A 24,904-nucleotide genomic window follows, 5' to 3' on the forward strand; every position below is an offset into this window, starting at 1 on the left:
TCGGTCGGATGGTCGGTTGGTTGGTCGGATGGTTGGTTGGTTGGTTGGTTGGATGGCTGGCTGGCTGGTTGGTTGGATCGTTGGTTGGTTGGATGGTTGGTTCGTTGGTCGGTCGGTCAGTCGTCGGTCGGATGGTTGGTTGGTTGGTTGGTCGGATGGTTGGTTGGTTGGTTGGTTGGTTGGTTGGTTGGTCGGATGGTCGGTTGGTTGGTTGGTTGGTTGGTTGGTTGGTTGGATGGTTGGTTGGTTGGCTGGTTGGTTGGTTGGTTGGTTGGTTGGTTGGTTGGTTGGTTGGTTGGTTGGTTGGTTGGTTGGATGGATGGTTGGTTGGTTGGAAGGTTGGTTGGTTGGTTGGTTGGTTGGTCGGTCGATCGGTCGGTCGGTCGATCGGTCGGTCGATCGGTCGGTCGGTCGGTCGGTTGGTTGGTTGGATCGATGGATGGTTGGTTGGTTGGTTGGTTGGTTGGTTGGTTGGTTGATTGATTGATCAAACAGTCCGCCCATCCACTTTGTCAAAGCAAAATTAAATTCTTGACAAACTTTCCAGTTACATGAATTTATTTTATTTTGTGAATTTTTTTTATTCATTTTAATTCATTTAAAGACACTACAGGTGAATATGGCTAATATATATATCACCATAAAGTCCCCAGTTGATTAATCACAGTATATCAAAACAATAAATAATTAAGTAAATAATATAAATAAGCAAATTAGACATTACCAAATTAAATATGCACACCTGTTTTTTTTTTCTTGTACGTTTTGCTTCAAAAAGTGTAATGTTGTGATTTTTCTTGGAGCTGGTTCACTGTAAAAAATGAATCATGTGTCTTGTAATTTTCACCAAAAAAAATTAAGGTGATAATTAAAAATAGTCTGTATATTTTCTTAAGAAAACTGTGGTTCAGTGTTGTATAGAAAATATTGAGAACATTTCCCTATTAAAACCAAGAGATACATTTTCCTAATTTTTTTAAGGAAATGTAAGCAATTTTGAGGCTTCAATCGAAGAACCAATTAAGCTGATAAAATTAAGGAAAATAAGGTTACCTATTTATTTTAAGAGAATTAGCTCAATTGTGCAGTTTTATTTAGAGACACCATTGTTAGTTCCCAACATGCTTTGCATATGGCTGGAAATAGAGAGTTAATATTGAAATTAAGTGTTATTTTATGTGTTTTTGAGTGAAGGGAAACATCTGTAAATATTTAATGTTTGGTTATGTTTGACATTTGAAAGAGTTTCTGTTATGTTGAAGTTTTGACCGTTACCATTGTGCAGAAGAGTAGAGCTTATGGTAAGGTTGTGATGTAAATACCTGCAAGTATTATTATTATTATGAAGCATGTTTCTTTGTTCAATGAGAAAAAACTTTTCTAATGCTAGTGCAATAACAAGTTTGTTTCTGCTTGCGCTAGCAGTAAACAGTCTATGTATAAACAGGTCATTTCCATTTAATATAATTTATAACCTATTTTTTAAAGTCAACTTAAATTAAAAAAGCACTTTCCACTAATAATATTAAATTCATCATGTGCCATAGACTAAATAATTTAGGAATTTTTACTTAATTTATTTGGGTAAATTTCACTAAAAAAAACAACCTTAAAATCTACTCAAATATAATACGTGTAATATTGTTACCATAATTTTTTTAAGCAGATAGCATGTGATATTTTTTACAGTGTTGGTTTAGTTCAACATTTAGAACAGTTCGTTACTGAAGATTTTTTTTGGAATCGCTATGGGAAAAAATCAGTGGAAAGTATTTCAGTGGACAGTCTCTGTTGTGCTTTATTTGATGTTTATTATCCAGTATCTCTGAAAGGCATTGCAGATATTTTTCACAGATTCCACCGCTGCATGTAGGGACTGCCGTGCTTTGACAGCGTGTGTTGTTGTCCTGTCAACGTTGAGCTGAACATGTTTTGGATCACCATTTGAAACTAATTGATCCCATCTCTGCATGTTCAAAAAGAAACTCGCAGTCTTTCATGCTTTCTGAAAGCTTCCCTTTAGCTGACTGTTTTCAGGCGTCATGTAAAGCTTTCAGCAAAGTACAGAGATATTTCTTCTTTCAAACGCTCTCCTGACTTTCTTTGTCATTTCGGATGAAAAGCAGTTTTCGGTTTGTGTATTTAGGCTGCAAAGTGTGTGCGTGTGTGTCCATGTGAAGCAAGGGAAAGCTGTTTCCTGTCTGAAAGCACCAAACAAGTTCATTTACGCAGCAGAGTGAAGACGGGATAATTGGTCCCTTGATCAAAGCGGGCCTTTTGAGTGGGACAGCAGCTAGCGGTCCTGCCGCTTTAGCATATAGCGCTACATTGTGTAATTGGACTGTGTTTTCTTCTGTGGAAATGCACCTAATCATCTGCGCTTGTGTGTTCTGCTTTCACCCTCAAATCCACAAACCAGACGAGAACGAACAAGCTCTGTGATGTTTGAAAGCAGCACACTGATTACCCCAAGCACAACATGTTTTTTCTCTCTGTGTTTTGAGTTGCATGGCCAGGACATGCAGAGAGAAAAGTAAATCTTTGTTTAAAAGTGAGTCTTCTCATTAATGTCAAAGAAAACTATGTGAACATTGTTGTTTACAAGCCTTTTTTCCCCTGTAAGCGTTCCGAGAGGATTGGTGTATTGGGCTGATTAGCTTCTGCATTGTTGGAAAATTAAACCTGGTCAAATCCGCTGATGTTAATCACAAATAAACAAGCTGGGTTTGCATGCTGTTGTTGGCTAATGAGATATAATTGTGTAAATGACACTGAAGTGTCACGGGGTACATAAAAACCTTAGATGGGTCCTTAAAAATGAGCAAGTGTGATTACAAACTTCAGAACATTAAAACGCTCAGTAATTTTGAACAACATTTACAACACAGCTGTGGTAATAAGTAGCCTAATAGTGTTTGCTGTGTCAATTGACCCTTCGGAAAATACATTGTGGAGCAGAGAGGACACTGCCAACGCACCAACAGATAAGACAGAACAGGTTACTAAGGCCCAATCCCAATTCTATTTTATACCCCTTTGCCTTCCCTTACCCCTACACCTACTCGTTCCCCTTGCCCCTTGAAACAGAGTGCCAAGGCGTAGGGGTGAAAATATTGCCCTAAAAAATGGGACACCACTAATATACCATTACACGTCATCATACCCGTTTCTTTTATTAGTGTCCTGTGACATTTAACCAGTATGAATAGCAATAAAGTGCGTAGGCTATATCTAACAGAAATCAGGCGCGAGCACGTTTAACAGATTTACCCACTCCCAACAGAGTTTTGCGCTGTATTTGGACTTAATAAAACGGCGCTCGTTTTTAGTTCAAAAACGCATGAGCCAGATTTTCCTAAGATGATACAGAACATACTAGACTAGTGAAGCCGCTTTTCCATCGGGCCAAACTGTTCTCTTTGTTTATTAACCGTTCCATTCCGTGCTGATCCGAGCCGGCCGGTACGGATATGGTTTCGTAATCTACTGTGGTGCTGCGATAATGTTCATACGTTATACGTCAAGGCAGTCGTTGCCTTGGTAATGCAAGAGTTTACAGACGATATGTGATGTAAATATCGACTGCGTTCTGAAGGATGACCAGATATATATTTTTTTAACTATTATTAATGTGTTCAAATCACTCAAATAGTGCGTTTAGCAAGCTACGGAGAAACTAGCAGCCAGGCGACACGCAAGTGATCGATCCCGAGTGGCAACACACACACATTCTATGCAGCACGGTAGTCGGTGGAGGGAAACTCCCCATACCCCTTCGTTCGAAGTGTGGTCCTGAAAAATCTTAATTTGAAGGGCTATCTGGCCCTTCCCCATACCCCTACCACTCCAGCCAAAAGAGAATCGAGACATCCCTACCCTTTCACGTGGACGCGCAAAACAAAGGGGTAGGGGAAAGGGAAGGGCTAAGGGGTAGAAATGGGATTGGGCCTTAGTCTCAGCTTTCAAATATTGTCATTTTTAAAAGAAATTTAAACAATGAATACCGTTTTGTGTAGGGATGTAAAATATATCGGCCACCATATCATTTGTAATGTTATCGTTATCGTTAGAAAATGTTGGCCGATATATTAAAGCCGATAAATAATGGATTATTTCCTTGAGCTGAGACACTTCAGATGCACACTGTTCACCATGAAGAATTGCTTGAAATATGATTGGAATCACTTCAAAAATGGAAAATACAGTTTATCAGCCAATATATCGGTTATCGGCTTTAAGAATTATCGATATTTCATATCGGTGCTCTCGGGATGCACAATATATCGGACACCGTAGCTGTATTGGCTGATCATTTTAATGTTATCGTTATCAGCCCCATGAGAAAATTAGGCCGATATATTAAAGCCGATAAATAATGGATTATTTCCTTGAGCTGAGACACTTCAGATGCGCAGTTTGCCATGATGGTTTTGAATTGCTTGAAATATGATTGGAATCACTTAAAGGGGGGGTGAAATGCTGTTTCATGCATACTGATCTTTTTGCACTTTTAAAGACTTGGATTCCCATGCTAAACATGGACACAGTTTCAAAAGCTAAGGTGGACGTTTGATGGGAGTATTTCTTTGCCAAAATTAGTACTTCCTGTTAGTCATAAGTTTCGGAAAGTTTTTTTCGATCATGGGTCCGTTTGACGTCAACAGGGCGGAATTTCCTTGTTTGGGCCGTACAGACAATTCTACCGGAAGAGCGCGCGAGAGAGAGAGAGAGAGAGAGAGAGCGTGTGAAAGCAATAGGCTACGCCCATCAAAGCGCTGGCTCAGTGGCTCGTAGCCAAATAACCCCGCGTTAAGGCAAAAGTGGATGGAATTTGCTTTTCCGGATCAGCAACTGAGTTGCGCAAATATTTATGTCTGTTCCCTGCATTTCGGTGCTGATTGTTTTATAAACAAGGCCCAGTTCGACGCCGGATTTTCAGATCGCCTAATACTGAAGGATGGAGCGGTCCCAACGTTGGAACCGCAGGCAGTGAGTAAGACTGCTTCAAATGTCTGTTTTTGCCTATGCCCATCAAGTAGCCCAAACATGATCACGTATTGATCAATGGAGCATGCGATGTATAGTGTGTACATTTGTTTAGCTGACCACTATATGTGTATGTTTTTTTGCTTTTAGGAATGATGCAGCTTTCAGACGCACTCAACACAGTAACAGCGGCGCGCGCTCGACATTCTTTAGCTCCGCCCACACGATACGCCCCCAGCTGCACGGCTTTTTTCGGAAAGACTCGGAACAGCGCATCTTCCTTTTATAATTATAATAAAAATAAAGACTTTTCGGAGATATGCAGGACGCAATGCTACTCTATAGGTACTCAAGATTGACATGAGACTGACTGAAACTGAGTGCCCCCCCCCCCCCCAGAATTATCGATATTTCATATCGGTGCATCTAGGCTCTAGGGATGCACAATATATCGGACACCATATTGGTTTTGGATGATATTTGTTTATTTTTAATGTTATCGTTTTCTGCCCCATAAGAAAATTAGATTAGAAGAAGATAAGAAGGTTATTTCCTTCAGCTGACACACTTCAGATGCTCACTGTTCGCCATGACGGTTTTGGATTGCTTAAAATATGATTGGAATCACTTCAAAAAAGGAAAATACAGTTCAGTGCAACATGTGCAGCACAAGTCTGTCATATAGGCTACATAAAATTATAACAAGAACATTATATTTGTGTGCTTGGGACACACTTTAATGGTGAGATTTAGTTTTTTGCCTAATCAGGCATTCAAAGTTATATAAAAATTTGGATTCAGATTTATCGGCCAATATATCGGTTATCGGCTTTCAAATACAAAGAATTATCGGTTATCGTAACGGCTAAAATGTTCATGTCGGTGCATCCCTAGTTTTGTGGCTCTTTAATATGTTGTGACAGATCACTGTAACACCGTAAACCGATCATCTCTTTACTACTAGTTATAGAGTGGTGCAGGTATGACGGCACTTTGTAAGCCAAAACGCGGAAGCAAGTTAGCATTTTAGCACTTCCGGTTCCCTCGTTCCAAAGTCAATGGGTTTTTTGAATGGGGTTTTGGTTAAATTAAATAAGGTCTGTGGTGAACACAAGCTCAAGACATTTTCACGTTTTATTCTATGACATAAAATACAATACATCAGTATTTCCCCACTTGTGATTTTTTGAAGCTGTTATGTGTCTTGAAAAAGGCTTATCCAAAACCCTATGGGAAAATCCTATTGGGTTTTTGTTGAGGGAACCAGTGCGATGCGAACTGCCGGTTGGCCTACAAAGTGACGTCATACCTGCACCACTCTATAGAAGGGGTTTTCAAACTGGGGTCTGGGCACCCCCAGGGGTCCTCCAGAAGGTTCTAAGGGGTCCCCAGAAAATTTCAGAGAATAAAAAGTCAAAGCAAAAATGGATAAAGTCTACCGAACATTCTAACGGTTTCAATTCTAAATGTTTCTCTCCATTCTTGCCATATACATACTGTACTTTCCAGAATTGTATATGTTTGTTTTGTATCTTTCTAGTGGAGTTTTTCCCATTTAGTCCCATTTATCATGCTCACTGGGGTTGTAAGGCAGAATTCTTAACCCAGTACGTGAGCTGCTTACAAACATTTATTGTGAAAGTTGCTTATTCAAATAATTTTTAATTGGAAATGTTCTTCAGGTTTATACATCCAACATGCCAATTTAAGTTTGGAAACAATATGTTGTACTTATAATGTCACACTTACTGTTTATCTAACGGTTTAAATGTTTTTTCATACATAAAAATATATAGATGGATTTTAGGAAGGGGGTCCCTCATTAAGGTTTATCATATTTGGGGGTCCGTGGCATCATAAAGTTTGAAAACCCCTGCTCTATAGCACCAAATAAACATGAATGAACATCAGAAGGTATGTTGTTTCGACCATGAAAAAATATCAGTATACACAATTTTTCAAGTTCAAATCCACTGACATTAATCTACTAACTCCTGGTACACATGATTGTTTGTCAGACAAAATGGCAGATTCAGCGTTAGGATTGGTTAGATCAATGTCACCTGTCAATCAAAGTCCTGGCGAAGGGTCAATTGCTTTAAGTATTGACATCTGTAAGAGCACATACACTATACCGTTTCCACAAGCATTTGAAGCAGCACAACTGCTTTCAGCATTGATAATAATCATAAATGTTTCTTGAGCATCAAATCCTTATCAGAGTGATTTCTGAAGGATCATGTGACACTGAAGACTGGAGTAATGATGCTGAAAATTCAGCTTTGATCACAGGAATAAATTACATTTTAAAATATATTCACATAGAAAACACTTATTTTGAAATGTAATAATATTTCGAATTTTTACTGTTTTTACTGTATGTTTGATCAGCCTTGGTGAGCATTAAACACTTTTTTTAAAAGCAAAAAAAACATCACTCCTTCAGAAAATGTAGAAATCTGGTTGTTTTCACACAGCCCTTTTATAAACCCTGTATCCCTGAGATCATATTTCAGTTTCAAGAGTAAACAGTGATGTCTAGCAATATTGGTTTTATGTATTAATTAATTTATTTTTATTTGTTTAAAGGCTTTTGAAGCTGTGGTTATTACAGTTTAGTTTTCCTGTTTTCCTCTCTGAAACTTTTCTATCCGTGTTCTTGATAAGTCTCGAAGGATTTCTTTTGAGTGTTGTACAGATGTTTTCTACTGTAAACAAAGCCATATTGTCTTCCAGAAGCATCTGCCGAATGGATAAAATGTCGGAAATGCTGTGTTTTCTGTGTAGAAATGGCACAGACTGATTAATTAGTATGGAATACATTAAACCACACCAGTTTTTTCTTCGTTTTCTTTTGACAGATAACCATCCACACGACTACACCAGCCATCTGGATCTCACTGGGTCACACACACCTAAAATCGGTGAGTTGTTTAACCTTTTTGTTTTCAGCAAATCCATTCATTCATTTGGTCCGCAGTTATGAAATGTCGCTCAAAAGCGGCTCCGAGTTTAATTGATTTATGACGACATCAGTGTCTTCCACATCCAGATGGTGTGAAGTGTGAAGAACATGGTGGATAATATCAGTGCGGTGTAGATTGGAGTAATTAATGGAGCTAGATTTTATCTCCAGAAAAGATTTTCATAATTAGCCTCATCAAATGAGCACTGATAATCTCCATTACTCGAGATGCTTAACTCCCCGACAGTCCTCAAGATCAGAGACGGCTTTCACCAAAAATTTGATTGGGGAAAAAAAAAAAGCAGGGCTTTGACAAGTCTCTTGACAGGAAATTAAAAGCTTAGCCTGTAAACGGCCCCGCTACCAGGGAGGTTTCTGTAACAAAACAGTATGCTAATCGGATCTGCACAGTTTGCAGACGTTATTGAAAAGCCACAATTGTAATTATTTTGACTATATCTTGCCTTCCTAAATTCGATTTTGTACGAAAAAAGCTTTTTAGACTGCAAGCACACATCTCTCGCGGTGGAGCGGCGATACCCTTAGCTTTTGCACTCAATTAAATCAACCTACTTGTGTGATAAAGCTATCATTGAAAACAAGCTGGTCTGGAGGAAGTTAATATCAGCTCACTCCAATTATAATGAAGGGTTATTCCGTGTCAAATCAACCCGAGGTCAGATGTAAATCTGATTGTAATCTCTTTTTTCTGGTGAAACAGGTACCTGGAGAAGAAAGACAAAACATGAAATGGCATTGATGAATATATATTGAGTAATGCACTATTTTGTAGAGGGGGGTCATAATGGCAATTTCACATGAGATCTGGAGCCAAATTAGAGGGGTGTAAAAATGTCTTCAGAAAGATTTCAGCATCATTATTTTATTTTTACACAGAGATTAGTAGGTCTATTAGTAAAATATGTTGACTTTAGCAATCTTTATTTCATTATATGCCAACGGTGACAGTTAAAAAATGGGGAAAAAGCACTTTTCATGTTGTTTTCCCCAAAGTTTGCATGTCTGTAACTCAAGAAGTATTTAAGATATCGTAATATCCTTTTAAATTTTGATTCTTCAAAAACTTTTCTTTTGGTGTCTTCATTTGTAAAGCCGTATGTCATTCAATTCCAGGATTTCAGAGCGGCTCTATGAGTAAATTGTACACATTTTCAGAGGTTAAAAACCAAATGAGGTTCACTTTGCATACAGCTGATACTTTTTTCATTTAAAGAGGAATATCTGAATAACAAATATTGTTGAACCTAGAAATGATTGCATAGAATATTCAGTGCCGAAAGTTTTCTTTTTCCAAAGTGTACGTACCTTTAACTCTAGAAGTATTAAAGAAATCTCAATATCCTTTTAGATTTTGGTTCTTAACAAGCTTTTTCTTTTAATATTTTCATTTTTAATGCCCTATATGATTCAATTTCAGAAACATTGGGATCTCTATGCGGCTCCATGTAAAACATTTTGTATTAGTCGAAATCCAAATGTGGGTCACTTTGCACATGGCTGATACTTTTTCCATGTGAAGAGGAATGTCTAAAGAAAAAATAATGTTGAAACTAGAAATGTTTCCTTCTATCTAAACAATTGCATAGAACATACCTGTCTGAGTGGCAAAATTGTATTTTTCTAAAGTTTGTGTGCATGTAACTCAAAAAGTATTAAAGATATCCTAATATCCTTTTATATTCTAGTTCTAATCAAACCTTTCTTTTGGTTTATTCCTTTTTAAGGCCCTATATGGTTCAATCCCAGAGATATTTGGATCTCAATGTGGCTCCATTGTACCCATTTTCAATGGTCGAAATCCAAAAGAGGTTCACTTTGCATACAGCTGATACTTTTTTCATTTAAAGAGGAATATTTGAAGAACAAATATTGTTGAAACTAGAAATGTATCTTGTTTTCCTCTATCAAAACAATTGCATAGAATATTCGTGTCTGAATGGCAAAAAAAATATTTTTCCAAAGTTTATGTAACTGTAACTCTAGACGTATTGATATCTCAATATCCTTTTATATTCTCGGTCTTAACAAACTTTTCTTTTGGAATATTCATTTCCAAGGCTCAATATGGTTAAATCCCAGAGATATGGAGATCTCAGTGCAGATTGAAATACAGCTCCATGTTCAAATTGTTGAATGCATGGGCGTCGGATGCAAAAAAAAATGTGGGTGGGTCCTCTCACAGAAACATTTTACTGGAGTAGATGCCATTTACATTAATTACAAATATATTGCCTTGTTTACTAAACGTCTGGTTGAGGCAGACAAAATTACGGAAAACACAGAATAATTTACAGCAACAATAGTGTAGGGGTAAGACGCATGGCATCAAGTTTTGACGCAAATCGACCAGAGGTTTGAATCAGCCTTTTGCCAAACTCGCTTTACTCCCTTTTCACATAAGAGATCGGAAAGGCATTTATTTTCAATACAAATGAAGAAAATATTAGAAAATTGAAAATAGAGTTTCTAACGTGTTTAATGATAAGTGTTTATCAGTTAGAGGTAGGTAACGATTAGAGACGATAAAAGTGAGTGGGTCCAATATCATTGGCCTTAAAAAGACAGATACTGTACAATGGTTCCAACGCCCATGGTTGAATGTTACCCATTATCAAGGTCAAAATACAAATGTGGGTAACTGATACTTATTGTGTTTGAAGAGGAATGTCGGAAGAACAAATAATACTCAAACTAGAAATGTATCAAGTTTCCTTTTATCAAAACAATTCTGAGTGCCAAATATATATAAGTTTGCATGCATGTTACTCAAGAAGTATTAAAGATATCTTAATATCCCTTTAGATTTTCCTTCTCAACAAATGTTTCTTTTGGAATATGAATTTTTAAGGCCCAATATGGTTAATTCCCAGAGATATGGGGATCTCAATGCGGCTCCACATTCATTTTTTTTACTTACCCATTTTCAATGGTCGAAAACGAAAAGTGGGTAACTTTGCATACAGCTGAAGAACATTTAATTTTATAATGATAAAATTGACTTTTTACTGCCCTCTCCAAAATAGTGAAATAATCACGAAATATTCATCCATGACATTTAATATCTTTGGATTTCATCTCTATTTATGTTTGTCTTTCTTCAGAAAACAATATTGACAAAATCTACAATTTTAGCCGGGCAAGTTTCTGAAATTTGGTTGATTTGACAGTCTATGAGCCTATGTGACACCGTGAATTAAAATTCTGCAAAAAAAAAAAAAGTTACTGATTTTGTTTTTCTCACTTGGGTTTGTTAGGACACCGAATAGAGCACTATGGTAAGTAGTACACATGTTGCACATGTGTATAATTTCTCATTTCTCATTTATCATGTATAATCTCTCAGTGTTGGTTTTGGTCTCTGTACTTGTACAATGTCTGTGTTGGTCTATACACTGCAAAAACAACAAAAACATTTTCATACTCTTTTCAACTTAATTAAAGAGGGAAAACATTGGCAGATATTCGATTTTGTCACTTCATTTTGATAATTGTTCCAGAAATCAGACTTAATATCTGATGTTTCCTTTAGTAAATGTTTCTTGCTTAAAAAACTGAGTAAGAGTATAATTTTTTGCCGTGTATATGTGGTCTGACATACAGTATGTGTGCCTATGTAATGTCATGTATGTGAATGTATGTCTAAAAACACTGAAAATAGTGTGGAGATCCCAGGCCTGGCAGTCCGTAGTCTCATGAGCACACAGTTAAAAAGAGGGAACGACATTCCCAAGTGTTTTACTGGGTGAGCAGCTGCCTGGACCAACACTCACCTCATTAAACAAGTTCTTCAGAAATTATTCAACTCACACACACATACACACACTTAGACAGATGCCATGGTGGCCTGCACAAACACAGAGCTGGACGTGTTTCTCTTGTATTGGATGTGTTTCATCTTTCTCTCTCTTTCTCTCTCTGCCTCTTTTTTTTTCCTACCCTGCAGAGAAGCCGAGAATGAACAACATCCTGACGTCCCAGACAGAGCCGTACGACCTGTCTTTCTCCCGCTCCTTCCAGAACCTCACTCACCTCCCGCCGTCCTACGAGATGGCCATGAAAGCAGAATTAAGTAAATACTCTTCCCTTCCTCACTGTCCACAGCAGATCCAGTGTGTGTGAGAGAGAGAGATGCATACTTTTCATACAGATTCATGTGCAGAATCATATAAGATGGTGGATTTGTATATGATCTGCCATACATCTTGCTGTGGGTTTTCACACATGGCATGAAGTGTCTACTTTCCTTTTATGATTATGCGGAAGTGTATATAGAGCAAGAGAGAGAATTCAAAAACATATTCAAACTACATTTCTGATTGCATGCTTGTTTAACCCTCTGGGGTTCTTCATTTATGGGTCACACTCAGGGCCTTCGGGTCAGAAAATGACCCGGAGGGCGGGATTAAGATAAAAAAAGATTTGAGTAAAATCAATTAAATATATTTTTGTTCAATAATATTTTTTCTTTTCTTTTTTGGTGTTTTGAGATAATTTTATTAACTATAATTAATATTTATGCAATAATTATAACCCATTTTTTCCCGTTTAATACAATAAAAAATTTACATACTGTATATATATAATTTTAATTTTTTATTTTATTTTTATTAAAGCTGTATTTCATTTTAGAGTCAAGCCTAGGCCTCATGAAAGCAATTTTTTAAATTAGATCGGTGCCATCCGGTGGACACATTGAGCATTTTTATCACGCAACAGCACATTTTTACCACTATAGTGGATCTTGCGTTTTATACAAATTTTTTAAAAATCTTAGCTTCATCGGAATGGTCCGAAACTTGGTGAATTTATTGGTACTTGGTATATGAACACCCAAAAAAATTGGGGACAGGATTTGAAAAATAAGTGGTCGTAAAAAAAAATAGTCACATTCAGGACCTTCGGGTCAAAAATGACCCCCATAGGAAATGAATGGGAAATTAGTTTTTTTGTGCATACAATCTACAAATCAGCCAGGATGCAGAAAAAAAGGACTCAACAGTGAAGGGGTGAATCTCTAAAACATAAAGAGGGCAAAACAGACAAAAAAACTCTCACACACACACACAGTTATACACACAAAAACACACGGACACACAAATTAACGTGTGCCATTCCAAAAGCTAATTGTGTTTTTGTTTGTGTGTGTGTGAGTTTTTTTGTCTGTTTTGCACTCTTGATGTTTTAGAGATTCACCCCTTCACTGTTGAGTCCTTTTTTTCCGATTTGTTGATTGAATGCACAAAAAAACCCGAAGGTCCTGAGTGTGACTATTTTTTTTACGACCACTTAGACTTTTCAAATCCTGTCCCCAATTTTTTTAGGTGTTCATATACCGAGTACCAATAAAGTCACCAAGTTTCGGACCATTCCGATGAAGCTACGATTTTTAACATAAAAAAAAGAAAAAAATCCGGGTCAGAAATGACTGAAGAACCCCAGAGGGTTAAAGAATCTAGTGTTGTATGATTTCTCTTTCTGACCCCAAAATTTTGACCAGTAGCACACATCACAAGATCTCAGTGGGTAATCCAAAGGTTGTAGGTTTAAACCCCTAGTGTGTGTTGTTTCTTAAATTAGTAAGTCTCTGTGATCTCCTGTCACTTTGACCTTGCTCGGGACGCTCCACTCCACAGGGACTGCTCCTATAATAAACGCACTGCGGATCTCTCTGGACAAAAGCACCTGCTAAATGAAAAATAACCAGCCGACCAGCGGGAGGATGGCTTTCATTAAATATAAAGGGCAGGATAAATTAAACATTAAAGTATTGACATGCTGCGTTAACATAGTCCAGAGCCGCAATGATCAGATGGACACCACTATACGGCTCTTAAACAAATGACCGAATGGAGAAAATTAAAACAGTGAAAACCATTAATAATGAAGCTTCTTTCTGAAGTGTAAATGGATCGCAAAAGCAAACTAACACGGCAAAACATTAATCACTACTAAATCTCCACCTTAACATTAATCTAAAAAAAAAAAAAACACTTAATTTTAGCATTTACTCTCCCTTTTGACTGTCATGTGACAGATAACCTCTTGCTCACTTTGGATTCATTACCTTCCGTTCCTCTATCATGTGGGCTCCCACAAGGCTCTATATTAAGCCCTATCTTATTTTCTCTGTATATGTTACATTTCGGGTCTATTTTCAGGAAGTATGAGATCACATACCACTGTTATGCAGATGACACTGAGTTGTACGTTCCACTACATCCACTTATGTGTCCTGTTCCAACATTGCTAAGTGTTTGGATGAGGTAAAAGGCTGGATGGCTAAGAATTTCCTTCACTTAAATGAGAGCAAAACTGATGTTGTTGTTTTCGGCCCTCTTAGTTCTTCGCCACTTATTTCTAGCTACCTAGGGCCACTCTCTAGAAATGTTCGTCCACATGCAAAAAATCTGGGTGTGTTTCTTGACTCAGAGCTGAATTTGGCTAAACAAGTTAGTGCTGTGGTGAGAACTAGTTTCTACTACTTTAGATTAACAGCTAAAATTAAACATTTGCTCTCGTCTAGAGATCTAGAGACGATCATCCATGCTTTTATATCATCCAATGTTGTGTATTTAGGACTCTCTCAGTCATTGGTGAATCGATTGCAGCTGGTTCAACATTCAACTTATTTGTCAGACCTTATTATTCCGCACCGGCTTGTAAAGAATCTGAGATCGGCAGACAAATTATTGCTCCATGTACCGTGATCCCAACTCAAGAGAAGAGGCGACTGTACCTTTTTGATAGCCGGTCCTAGGCTATGGAACAACTTACTGCTTGCCGTCCGCTCTGTCCCCACTTTGACCGCTTTTAAAACAGCTTTGAAGAAGCTCTGAACAAAATTATAAACGCAACATTTTTGTTTTTGCCCCCATTTTTCATGAGCTGAACTCAAAGATCTATGTACACAAAAGGCCCATTTCCCTCACAAATCTGTCTAAATCTGTGTTAGTGAGCACTTCTCTTTTGCCGAGATAATCCATCCTCCTCACAGGTGTGGCATATCAAGATGCTGATTAGACAGTGTGATTATTGCACAGGTGAGCCTTAGGCTGGCCACAATAAAAGGCCACTCTAAAATGTGTAGTTTTACTGTATTGGGCAACCTGGTCTCATTGCGAAAATGTACCTCTGCCAACGTTTTTGCAAACCGCCAAAATACGTACCAATATGTACATGTCTCTGCAGTTTCAAAGTGAAATGAACACTAGAGGCAGTAAAACAGCAAGCACTTTTTATCGTTTTTTTTTTTTGTACCATGTAAATGAATACATTTTGAAGTTTGCGTCACTTAACCGGCTTTTTTTATATAACAAGCTTGCTCAGTAGCTCAGCTGGTACAGATTTGTACTTGTAATAATGAAAGCTCAGGTACGAATCCTGTGAAAGACAAGTCATGATAAAAGAGCTCAAAGATGAGTTCACACAAGCTAAAAAGACATGGTTACTATTGTATTTTTGTCACATTTGCTTTTGTTAACACTATCGGGTAGGTTTAGGGTTTAGTGTAGGTGTACGTTAAAAAAACAATGTCACAAAACGTCAGATTGACGCTCATCTGTTCCGGGAAAAAAACGAAGCTTTTGGCGTCACCCAGTGGACATTTCACTTTTAAACTGCAGTGATATGTACATATTGGTACGTATTTTGGGGTTTGCAAAAACGTTGCCAGAGGTACATTTTCGCAATGAGACCAGGCGGGTCCGAAAACCAGTCAGTATCTGGTGTGACCACCATTTGCCTCACGGATGGATTGTGGATGGATTATCTCGGCAGAAGAGAAGTGGTCACTAACACAGATTTAGAGAAATAGGCCTTTTGTGTACATAGAAAAAGTCTTAGATCTTTGAGTTCAGCTCATGAAAAATGGGGGCAAAAACAAAAGTGTTGCGTTTATAATTCTGTTCAGTGTAGCTTGGCGTTTGACTCTGACCCAGGAGAGAACTAAATATTAATTGTATGTTGTTTATGTTTTTGTTTTTTCTTTGTTTGGTGTTATTGGCAAAGCATGCTGGGAAACAGAAATACCAGCCCAGTTTCAATTAAATTTAAGTTAGTCTAAATTAAAAGAAACAAGTTTATGAAACTCAAAACAATGAAACAACTCAGATTCGTTAAAATGTGTCTGTTTTGAGAACTCAAAAGAAAATAAAGTCCCAATGTCTTCAGTTCAGCACTTGAAGAAAATATCGATGTTCCAGGTCTCAGAAGATGCTAACTTTATTGTAGAAGCAACAAAGTGAGATTCCAGCTGATCATCTCATCCTCAACTCACACTTTTATACAGTTTTAACCAATGATCTCATTTGCAAGTACTCCCCAACTCTTTCACCACAGTTAATTGTAAGGGTGGCCAACGGCTAACTTATCTACATCAAAAACATATTTTGAGTGTCCCAGAAAGGGATTTTTTGCCTCATTATTTTTTAGCAAGAGAAGAAGGCCACGTGAACCAAAAGAGCAACTTACTATCAGTGCAACTTCAGATAGAATCACATTGTTTTTTGTGTGACTTCGCTCAGTTATGAAGGCCATGAGGCCTCAAAACACTTCTAAGCAAACTAATTCTACAATTGTTTTCTATAGATATTTCATCACTGCTCATAAAGGTTATTGTTTAATTGAACTAATTTGTTTCATTTGAGTTGCCTCTACTCAAACCAATTCATTATTTTGAGTGTTAGGGTTTACAGTGTAAAATCCATTATGCAAACTTCATCATATAATGCTCTAAAAAGACATTAGTGTTGTTATTCAGCTCAAGTCAGTTCAGTGTTGATTCAGTTTAGTTCAATAACAGAGTCGATGTTGCAAAATTAGTCAGTTATGAAACAAATAAAGCAGCAAACAGAAGACTATAGTGTCATTATTCAGCTCAATTCAGTTCACTAATCTCATCTGAGAGTGTCAGTGCAATCAAATCAATGATATTACTGAATATTAAGCAAGCCCAAGGCTAGTCAAACCCAGATTTAGTATGTTTGCTTTAGACATGATTTTGTTCCCCATGGAAAGCAAATAATGGTGCTTCTGGTGTCTTAAATCACAAGCCCTGTTTAGTGCTGTTTGAGTAATCTCAGACTTCACCTGCTGTGAGGCGATAAAGGAGGCGGACCTGAGAGTAATGGGCAGTAATGAAGAACAATTAGTTATGTTTTTAATAAGGAGACGCTTCGTATAGCAGAGAGAGAGAGAGAGAAGGGTGGCTACAAGCAATTTTGGGGGGATTTTTTTGTTTGTAAGTTTTACACTTTAAATCCTACTGTATCACATTTGATACACAAATTTATAAGGCCTTTGTATGTTCAACATGAAAAACCTGTTGCACACAATCCTTTTAGTGTAATTGTAAAAATGTCCACCTTCAGCTCATGGTTTGTGTGTCTTTTTGCTGTGAAATCTACACTGAAGTAAACCTAAGCATAACTGTCATATTGTTAATAATATTTCAAGATGAACACTTAAGCAAATTTGGTTTACTTGATTAATTATTGTTGTTGAAAAATCATATTCAGATGTGAGTATCAAAAATGATCATCAGGCTTTTGAGGAAGGTTTATTAGTTCATCTCTCAATTGTCATTGTTTTCCACTGTATGTTTTAAAACTACAGAGCTTTGATCATAAAACTACCCTCATCTTTCCCTCGGGTCATTTTGACCCGCGACTCTTTTTTTATTTTTATTGAGTGTTCATCGGAATGGTCCATAGAACTTGTGTCGAACTTGAACCACAAACACACACAAAAAAAGACTGGATTCAAGGAGCTTTTGTGGTTTTAATAAAAAAGTAACAAATCCTTCCCTCACGGGTCAATTTGACCCCCTTAGGAATGAATGTAATGCGAGGAAAGCTTAAGTACACATAGAAAACCTAGCAAATGCTCAAAATTAAAAGTAAAAATTCTAAAACTTCTACATGTGTATCTGAATGAATTCTGAAGAGGTAAACTGGAGAACTGACTTTAGGACCCAGCGGAAGAGCTCATTTGCTCCAGATAGAGCTATAAGGCCATCCAGAGGCAAGAGTCATGAAATATCACATTATATTGGGGGTTGTTTTCACAAGAGGTCGTCAGAGACACCCAAATTGACCCAATGTCAGATATTTAGAGCTGATTTGAGCTGGATTATGCATGTATTGGGAAGTTGTTTTGAATTTAAGATGAGATAATGTAAAGAATGTGCTTAAATTATATTATTTATTGATCAAATATAGTTATTTAAAGGTAAATAAAATAAAATAAGCATTAAAAAATAGAAATATTATAAAAAGAAAATTATGTAAGAGTATAATCTTTAGGGCTTCAGATGATTTTGACCCACGAGGGAAGGATGAGGGTTTCAAATTTCATCCTACATATTAATGGCAGATATAGAGTGACAATTATATGTGATATTTATATGCATTTCATGTGAGTATCTGCTCTAAAGATCTCATTGATTTACATTACAGGATTTCATCTTATTTTGTGTCCATATAAATAGCAAATTGCATATTTTTGCTCAGTTTGGGCCTCTTTTCCTATTCGAGTGAGGGCTTCATATTCTCACTTTAATATCTCATACTATATGAGCTATAAAAGCCTGGTGTATCAAATGTGAAACTGAACAAAAAACTTTTCAATATTTTGTCTAACGGTTCCATTTAAAATATATTTAGCATGATAAAAAAAATAGAAAGACGAAAAGAGGCAGCTCATATTTATGGTATTCCAAAGCTGACTAAATTATAAATAAATACATAAATAAATATACAAATATCCATATTTTTATTATAAATAAATATAGTATTTATTTCCACATTTAGTTATGAATATATGTATTTATGTCTACATTTATTTATTTCTACACTTATTTATTTCCACATTTCTTTGTCCGTATGCTAATGAGGGTGTGTGTTTTACCTCAGACATTTGAGTCCACATTGACTGAATAACTTCGAGATGGGCAATATATCCAAAATCTTATAACACGGTTTAAGTCATTTAATATAATTTTCACTGTATGTAGGGTGACCACACATAGGCTAATCCTTATTCCGGACATGGCCGTAAAACAACGCAGGGGTGCGGGAAGACGTTTTAGGTAAAATGACATGCGCTCAAATCCCGCTCCGATATGACATTTCTCTGTAGCCTACTATACTTGTAGCCAGTGTTGGGTAAGTTACTCTAAAAAAGTAATGAATTACTAGTTACTAATTACATCTTAAATATTGTAATTAGATTAGCCTACTGTAGCTACAAATTACTCTCTCCAAAAAGTATTTCATTACTTATTACTAATTAGGCTACTTCCCAAATCTATATCAACCTCGACTAGTTAAGCGATTCAAGGATAGACATGAAACGGTTCTTTTAATTCATTCATTCAAATAAATAATATAAAACTACATCAATTATTCTGACCAAAGTATTACAAATGTTAGAAGGATATAAAAACATGCATTTTAAAGTTAGACTTTAAATGTTGATGTTAATTCCATTATTGTATTATATATAATTGTATTAGTATTTAGTTCAATTACATCAGAAGTAACTGTAATTAAATAAATAAAAAAAATAAGAGTAATCCCTTTTCTTTACGTTTTCACTGCAAAAAATGCTTTTCTTACTTAGTATTTTTGTCTTGTTTTCAGTCCAAATATCTAAAAAATCTTACATTAAGAAGCATTAACTAGACAAGCAAAAGTTTTTGTCTTGTTTTGAGGGAAAATAACTCAAAATTAAGGGAGTTTTTGCTTAAAATAAGCACAATAATCTGCCAATGTATTAAGCAAAATAATCTTGTTTTCTGTTTGAATTAAGATTATTCAAGATTACCCCATTGGCAGATTATTTTGCTAATTTTAAGCAAAAACGTCTCGGTTACGTATGTAACCCTCGTTCCTTGAGGAGGGAACGGAGACGTACGTTAGTGACTAACGAATGGGGGTTTCGCTTAGAAGCCAATCATCTTCGAGAATTTAACAGCGCCCAATGGCGTGCCAATGCCATGGGCATGCGGAATTTGCATGCGTAACTCCGCCCCACCGTGTGGGTATATAAGGAAGTACGCTGGCAACATCGCATTATGTATCTGCTGCGGAGCCAAGACCTGAACTCCGCGTTCCAGCAGCACAGCTGATGTGGCTGAGGAACGTACGTCTCCGTTCCCTCCTCAGGGAACGAGGGTTACATACGTAACCGAGACGTTCCCTTTCGTTCAGTCACTACGACGTACGTTAGTGACTAACGAATGGGGGTTCCAATATAACCGCGCCACTCAGCTGTCGTCCAGTGCCCTGCGTAAGTGTGAGATCCCGCCACTTAAGGCCGTAGGACTCCCACTTATCACAGGATTACCAAGGTACACTGGGAAGCATATCCCAGTGAGGGAATGCCAAAGATGCCTACCCGTGGGGAGGACTTAGAGAGTACACATATGACCCACTGTGGGCTGCATATGGGAAACTCTAGGGTACCAGCCGAAGGTGGATTTTTAACCCTAGGGGTGGCAGGGGCTTGCCAAGGGAAAGACACCTGCTCACTGAGGAGGCTTACGGTGGAAATACTCGTGTGGGGGTTGCCGGAGGGAACCATGCACACGGGGCACCAGGCCGGACATGAGGGTATGGGCTCGAAAGGGCAGACTGAACTGATGTCGGCGTCGACAGTGCTGGAGGAGCTCAGGGCTCTCGGGGAGCTCACCTGAGGAGAATATCGCACGTATCCAGTCCGTGGAGTGGAGTGGCGAGCAAGCGAAGACACCTGAGCCTGGCCCATTACCGGCCCCTCGGGGGGGCGAGTACATAGTCGGACACTGGCTCCACTCGGAGATTGTAGAATCTGGCGAATGTGTTGGGTGTCGCCCAGCCTGCAGCTCTGCAGATGTCTGTTAGCGAGGCGCCATGCGCTAGAGCCCAAGAGGAGGCCACACTCCGGGGGGAGTGTGCCCTCACACCAAGGGGACATGGTTGACCTTGCTGCTGGTAAGCCAAAACAATGGTGTCCACTATCCAGTGAGACAACCTCTGCTTTGAGAGAGCTCTTCCCTTCCGCTCTCCACCATAACAGACAAAGAGCTGGTCTGAGGTCCTGAAACACTACGTCATGTCTACAAAGGCGCGGAGAGCGTGTACTGGACAGAGCAATGCCAAGGCTGGGTCTGCCTCCTCCAAAGGCAGCGCTTGCAGGTTCACTACCTGATCTCTGAAGGGAGTGGTAGGAACCTTGGGCACATATCCGGGCCGGGGTCTCAAGGCCACGTGAGAGTTAGCCGGCCCGAACTCAAGGCACGCTTCGTCAACTGAAAAAGCCTGCAGGTCCCCGACCCTCTTAAGAGAGGCCAATGCGGTCAGCAGAGCCGTCTTCATCGACAGGAACTTAATATCAACCGACCGCAAAGGCTCAAAGGGAGGCCTCTGCAGAGCACTTAGGACTACTGAGATGTCCCAAGAGGGAACGAGAGGAGAGCGAGGAGGATTCAGTCTCCTCGCCCCCCTCAGGAACCTGATGACCAGGTCGTGCTGACTTACCTTTTTGTCTCCCAAGAGGTCGTGATGGGCTGATATTGCAGCCACATACACTTTCAGGGTGGAGGGAGACAGCCTTCGCTCCAGCCCCTCTTGGAGAAACTCAAGCACGGACCCGATCGGGCAATTCCAGGGGTCTTCTTGGCGGGAAGAGCACCAGGTGACGAAGAGGTTCCACTTCAACGCATAGAGGTGTCGTGTAGACTCTGCCCTAGCGGAAGTGATGGTGGCGGCCACCGTAGGTGGCAGGCCACTCAAACCTGCCGCGTCCCGTCCAGAAGCCACACGTGGAGCTTCCAGAGCGCTGGACGCGGGTGCCATAGGGTGCCCCGTCTCTGAGAGAGGAGGTCCGGTCTCAGAGGAATAGGCCAGGGAGGGGCTGTCGCAAGGAGTAGCAGTTCTGAGAACCAGGTCTGGCCGTGCCAATACGGGGCGACCAACATGACCTGCTCCTTGTCCTCCCTGATCTTGCACAGTACTCGTGCGAGAAGGCTCACTGGGGGAAACGCATATAAGCGTAGGCCCTGGGGCCAGCTGTGCGCCAGTGCATCCGTGCCGAGCGTGCCCTCGGACAGGGAATAGTGCAGGCTGCTGTGGGAAGAGTCGTGGGAGGCAAACAGATCTACCTGTGCGTCGCCGAACTGTTCCCAATTCAGCTGGACCGTCTGGGGATGGAGTCTCCATTCTCCAGGAAGTGGCTGAATCCGTGAGAGCTCGTCGGCTGCACGGTTCAGTTCTCCCGGGATGTGGATAGCACGAAGGGACCTCAGGTGCTTCTGACTCCATAAAACGAGATGGCGGGCGAGTTGAGACATACGGCGGGAGCGCAGACCGCCCTGGTGGTTGATGTACGCTACTGTGGCCGTGTTGTCTGTCCGGACAAGTACGTGTTGACCCCTCAGCAACGCTCGGAAGCGGTGCAGGGCGAATCGTACTGCCAGCAACTTGAGGCAATTGACATGCAGAAGGCGCTGGGGTCCTGTCCAGGAGCCCGCGGCTGCTTGTCCATTGCACATGGCACCCCAGCCCGTGGAGGAGGCATCCGTTGATACAACAACATGCCTGGAAACTCGCTCTAAGGACACGCCGGTCCGTAGAAAACTGAGGTTCGACCACGGAGTGAGTGTCTGTAAGCAGGCCCGGGTTATTTGGACCCGGAGCGTGCCAGACCGCCATGCCCATCTCGGGACTCGATCGCGAAGCCAGTGCTGAAGCGGTCTCATATGTAGCAATCCGAGCGGCGTTACCGCGGCTGCAGATGCCATATGCCCCAGGAGCCTCTGAAAATGTTTCAGTAGCACCGCACTCTTGCTCTCGATTTGACGGAGGCAAGTCAGCAGAGACTGCGCGCGCTCGCTCGTAAGCTGCGAGCACATGGCGACCGAGTCGATCTCCATACCGAGAAAAGAGATCCTCTAAACGGGGCAGAGTCTGCTCTTCTCCCAGTTGACCCGAAGGCCCAGACAGGCTAAGTGGTGGAGAACCAGATCTCTGTGTCCGCAACCCTACTCTCGAGAGTGACTCATTATGAGCCAGTCGTCGAGGAATCAGGATGCGAACCCCGTGCTGCCGGAGGGGCGCAGGGGCTGCCTCGACAATCTTCGTAAAGACGCGAGGGGACAGAGATAGCCCGAATGGGAGGACCGCGTACTGACATGCCCGCCCCTCGAAAGCAAACCGTAGGGACGGTCTGTGTAGAGGTAGGAGACATGGAAGTAGGCGTCCTTCAGGTCGATCGCTGCAAACCAATCGACCGGACAAACGCATTCGAAAAGGCGTTTCGCTGTCAAAATCTTGAACGGAAGCCTGTGTAGGTAACGGTTCAAGATGCGCAGGTCCAGGATTGGTCTTAACCCACCGGTCTTTTTGGGTACAATGAAGTACGGGCTGTAGAACCCGGACTTCATCTCGGCTGGAGGGACAGGCTCGATCGCACCCTTCGCCAGTAGGGTGGCAACCTCCGCTCACATGACAGGGGCATTAACCCCGACCATAGTAAGCGGACTCCCCGGAAGCAGGGAGGAGCCTGTGCGAACTGAATTGCGTAGCCGCGCCTGATTGTCTTCGCGACCCAGCGGGACAGCCCTGGAATCTGAAGCCAGGCTCCCAGGAACTGCACCAGCGGGGTCATTCGGACTACAGACGTACCCGGAGTGGGGCAGCGATGCAGCGTTACCGACCCGGACAAGGGAGGCTGTTGGGCGTCCCGGTGTGGGGGTGCGGTTAACGGCTGCGTCCTGACAGAGGAGACCAGGGAAGGACGCGCGTTCCACTGGGGTCTGCTCTGCCAGGAGGCTGGCGACAGAGAGGGATGCGAGTGGCGGGACTCGTGGGTGGCGTGCACTGTCATCACCGGGCTCTGGGTCCTCAGAGACAGGGACATGAGTTCTTCCCAAGCGGCTAGCAGCGGAAGGATTTTTCCCCCGGCCCTCCACCGGGGGAAGGAGAGGCCCTGCTACCATCCCCTGGGAAGAACTGGAACCCATCTCTGAGTTGTCCACCTCCAGCCTGGCGTTTAACCAGGCTGGGGAGCGGACTGGGAGTCATCCTCAACCACCTCCACGGCGCGGCCCAGGTGAAGGCTGCTGCTGGGGCCGGGCGGGAGGAGGGAGGGCGCCCTCGGCGGCGAGCAGACCGAGGCGACTGAGCCGGCGGCTGGGTGCAGCAGCTGGCCGCCGGGGCAGTACGTGTTACAGCCTCAGTCTGCTCTGGGGCGGCCGAGAACCGTTGGGGTGCAGTTCTCAGCCGCGCCACCGAAGAGGCCAGCCTGGGATATGGGTGAGTTGAGGAGGCGGGCCCGCTCAATGTCCTCCACATCACCAGGTAAGGCCAGGTGTTCTCCCGGACCACAGCTGTGGACATCGCCCGACCCAGGGAGCGTGTGGCCACCTTCACCGCCCGGGGGCGGGATCAGTTGCAGCACGCAGCTCATTGAAGAGCCCTGGGTCGGCTCCACCCTTGTGCATGTGCAAAGGGGCGGCGGCCTGCCCGTAGCTCTGCAGGACCACGCCACCGAAGTAGACGAGCCCACAGGCTTTGGGAGGGTGCTTAGGACAGCCACACCACGCCACGTCAAACCCTCTGTGGACACCGTAGTGCGCAACAGAGAGTTCAACAGTGGGGGTGAGGGGGCCACAGTGTACCCTAGGCCGCGGCCCCATCAAGGGCAGAGAAGGCGGAGGAGGCCACCAAACGGTCGCGGGAAGCACGGGGACTTCCGGGACCGCGTGATCTCCTCATGCACCTCAGGAGCAAAAGGCATTGGGGGCGGGGCCCAACAGCTGTCGGGTGCCATCCCCAAAAACCAATCGCGCAACCACGAGCACTCGCGACTGGGCGGAGTTCCACACCAGCGCGAGACCCGCGGCTGCCTGAGATAACATGGCTGTCAACTTTAGGTTGGATCAGGTAGTGCTGA

The 24,904-nt window shown here is 41.3% G+C and overlaps 1 protein-coding gene across 1 annotated transcript in view; it reads left to right on the forward strand.

The window, feature by feature from the left end:
- The window catches only part of LOC307124268 (shisa family member 6), a gene marked incomplete at both ends in the record, with an annotated part of 155,717 nt that overhangs the window by 120,883 nt on the left and 9,930 nt on the right, over positions 1 to 24,904 (forward strand). Inside the window, 3 exon segments of the mRNA XM_079813314.1 lie at positions 7,848 to 7,910; positions 11,227 to 11,247; positions 11,916 to 12,041. Of these exon segments, the coding sequence (XP_079669440.1) occupies positions 7,848 to 7,910; positions 11,227 to 11,247; positions 11,916 to 12,041 (210 nt within the window).

The sequence above is a fragment of the Gobio gobio genome (assembly GCF_949357685.1).
Source record: "Gobio gobio genome assembly, chromosome: 1".
NCBI classification, from domain to species: domain Eukaryota; kingdom Metazoa; phylum Chordata; class Actinopteri; order Cypriniformes; family Gobionidae; genus Gobio; species Gobio gobio.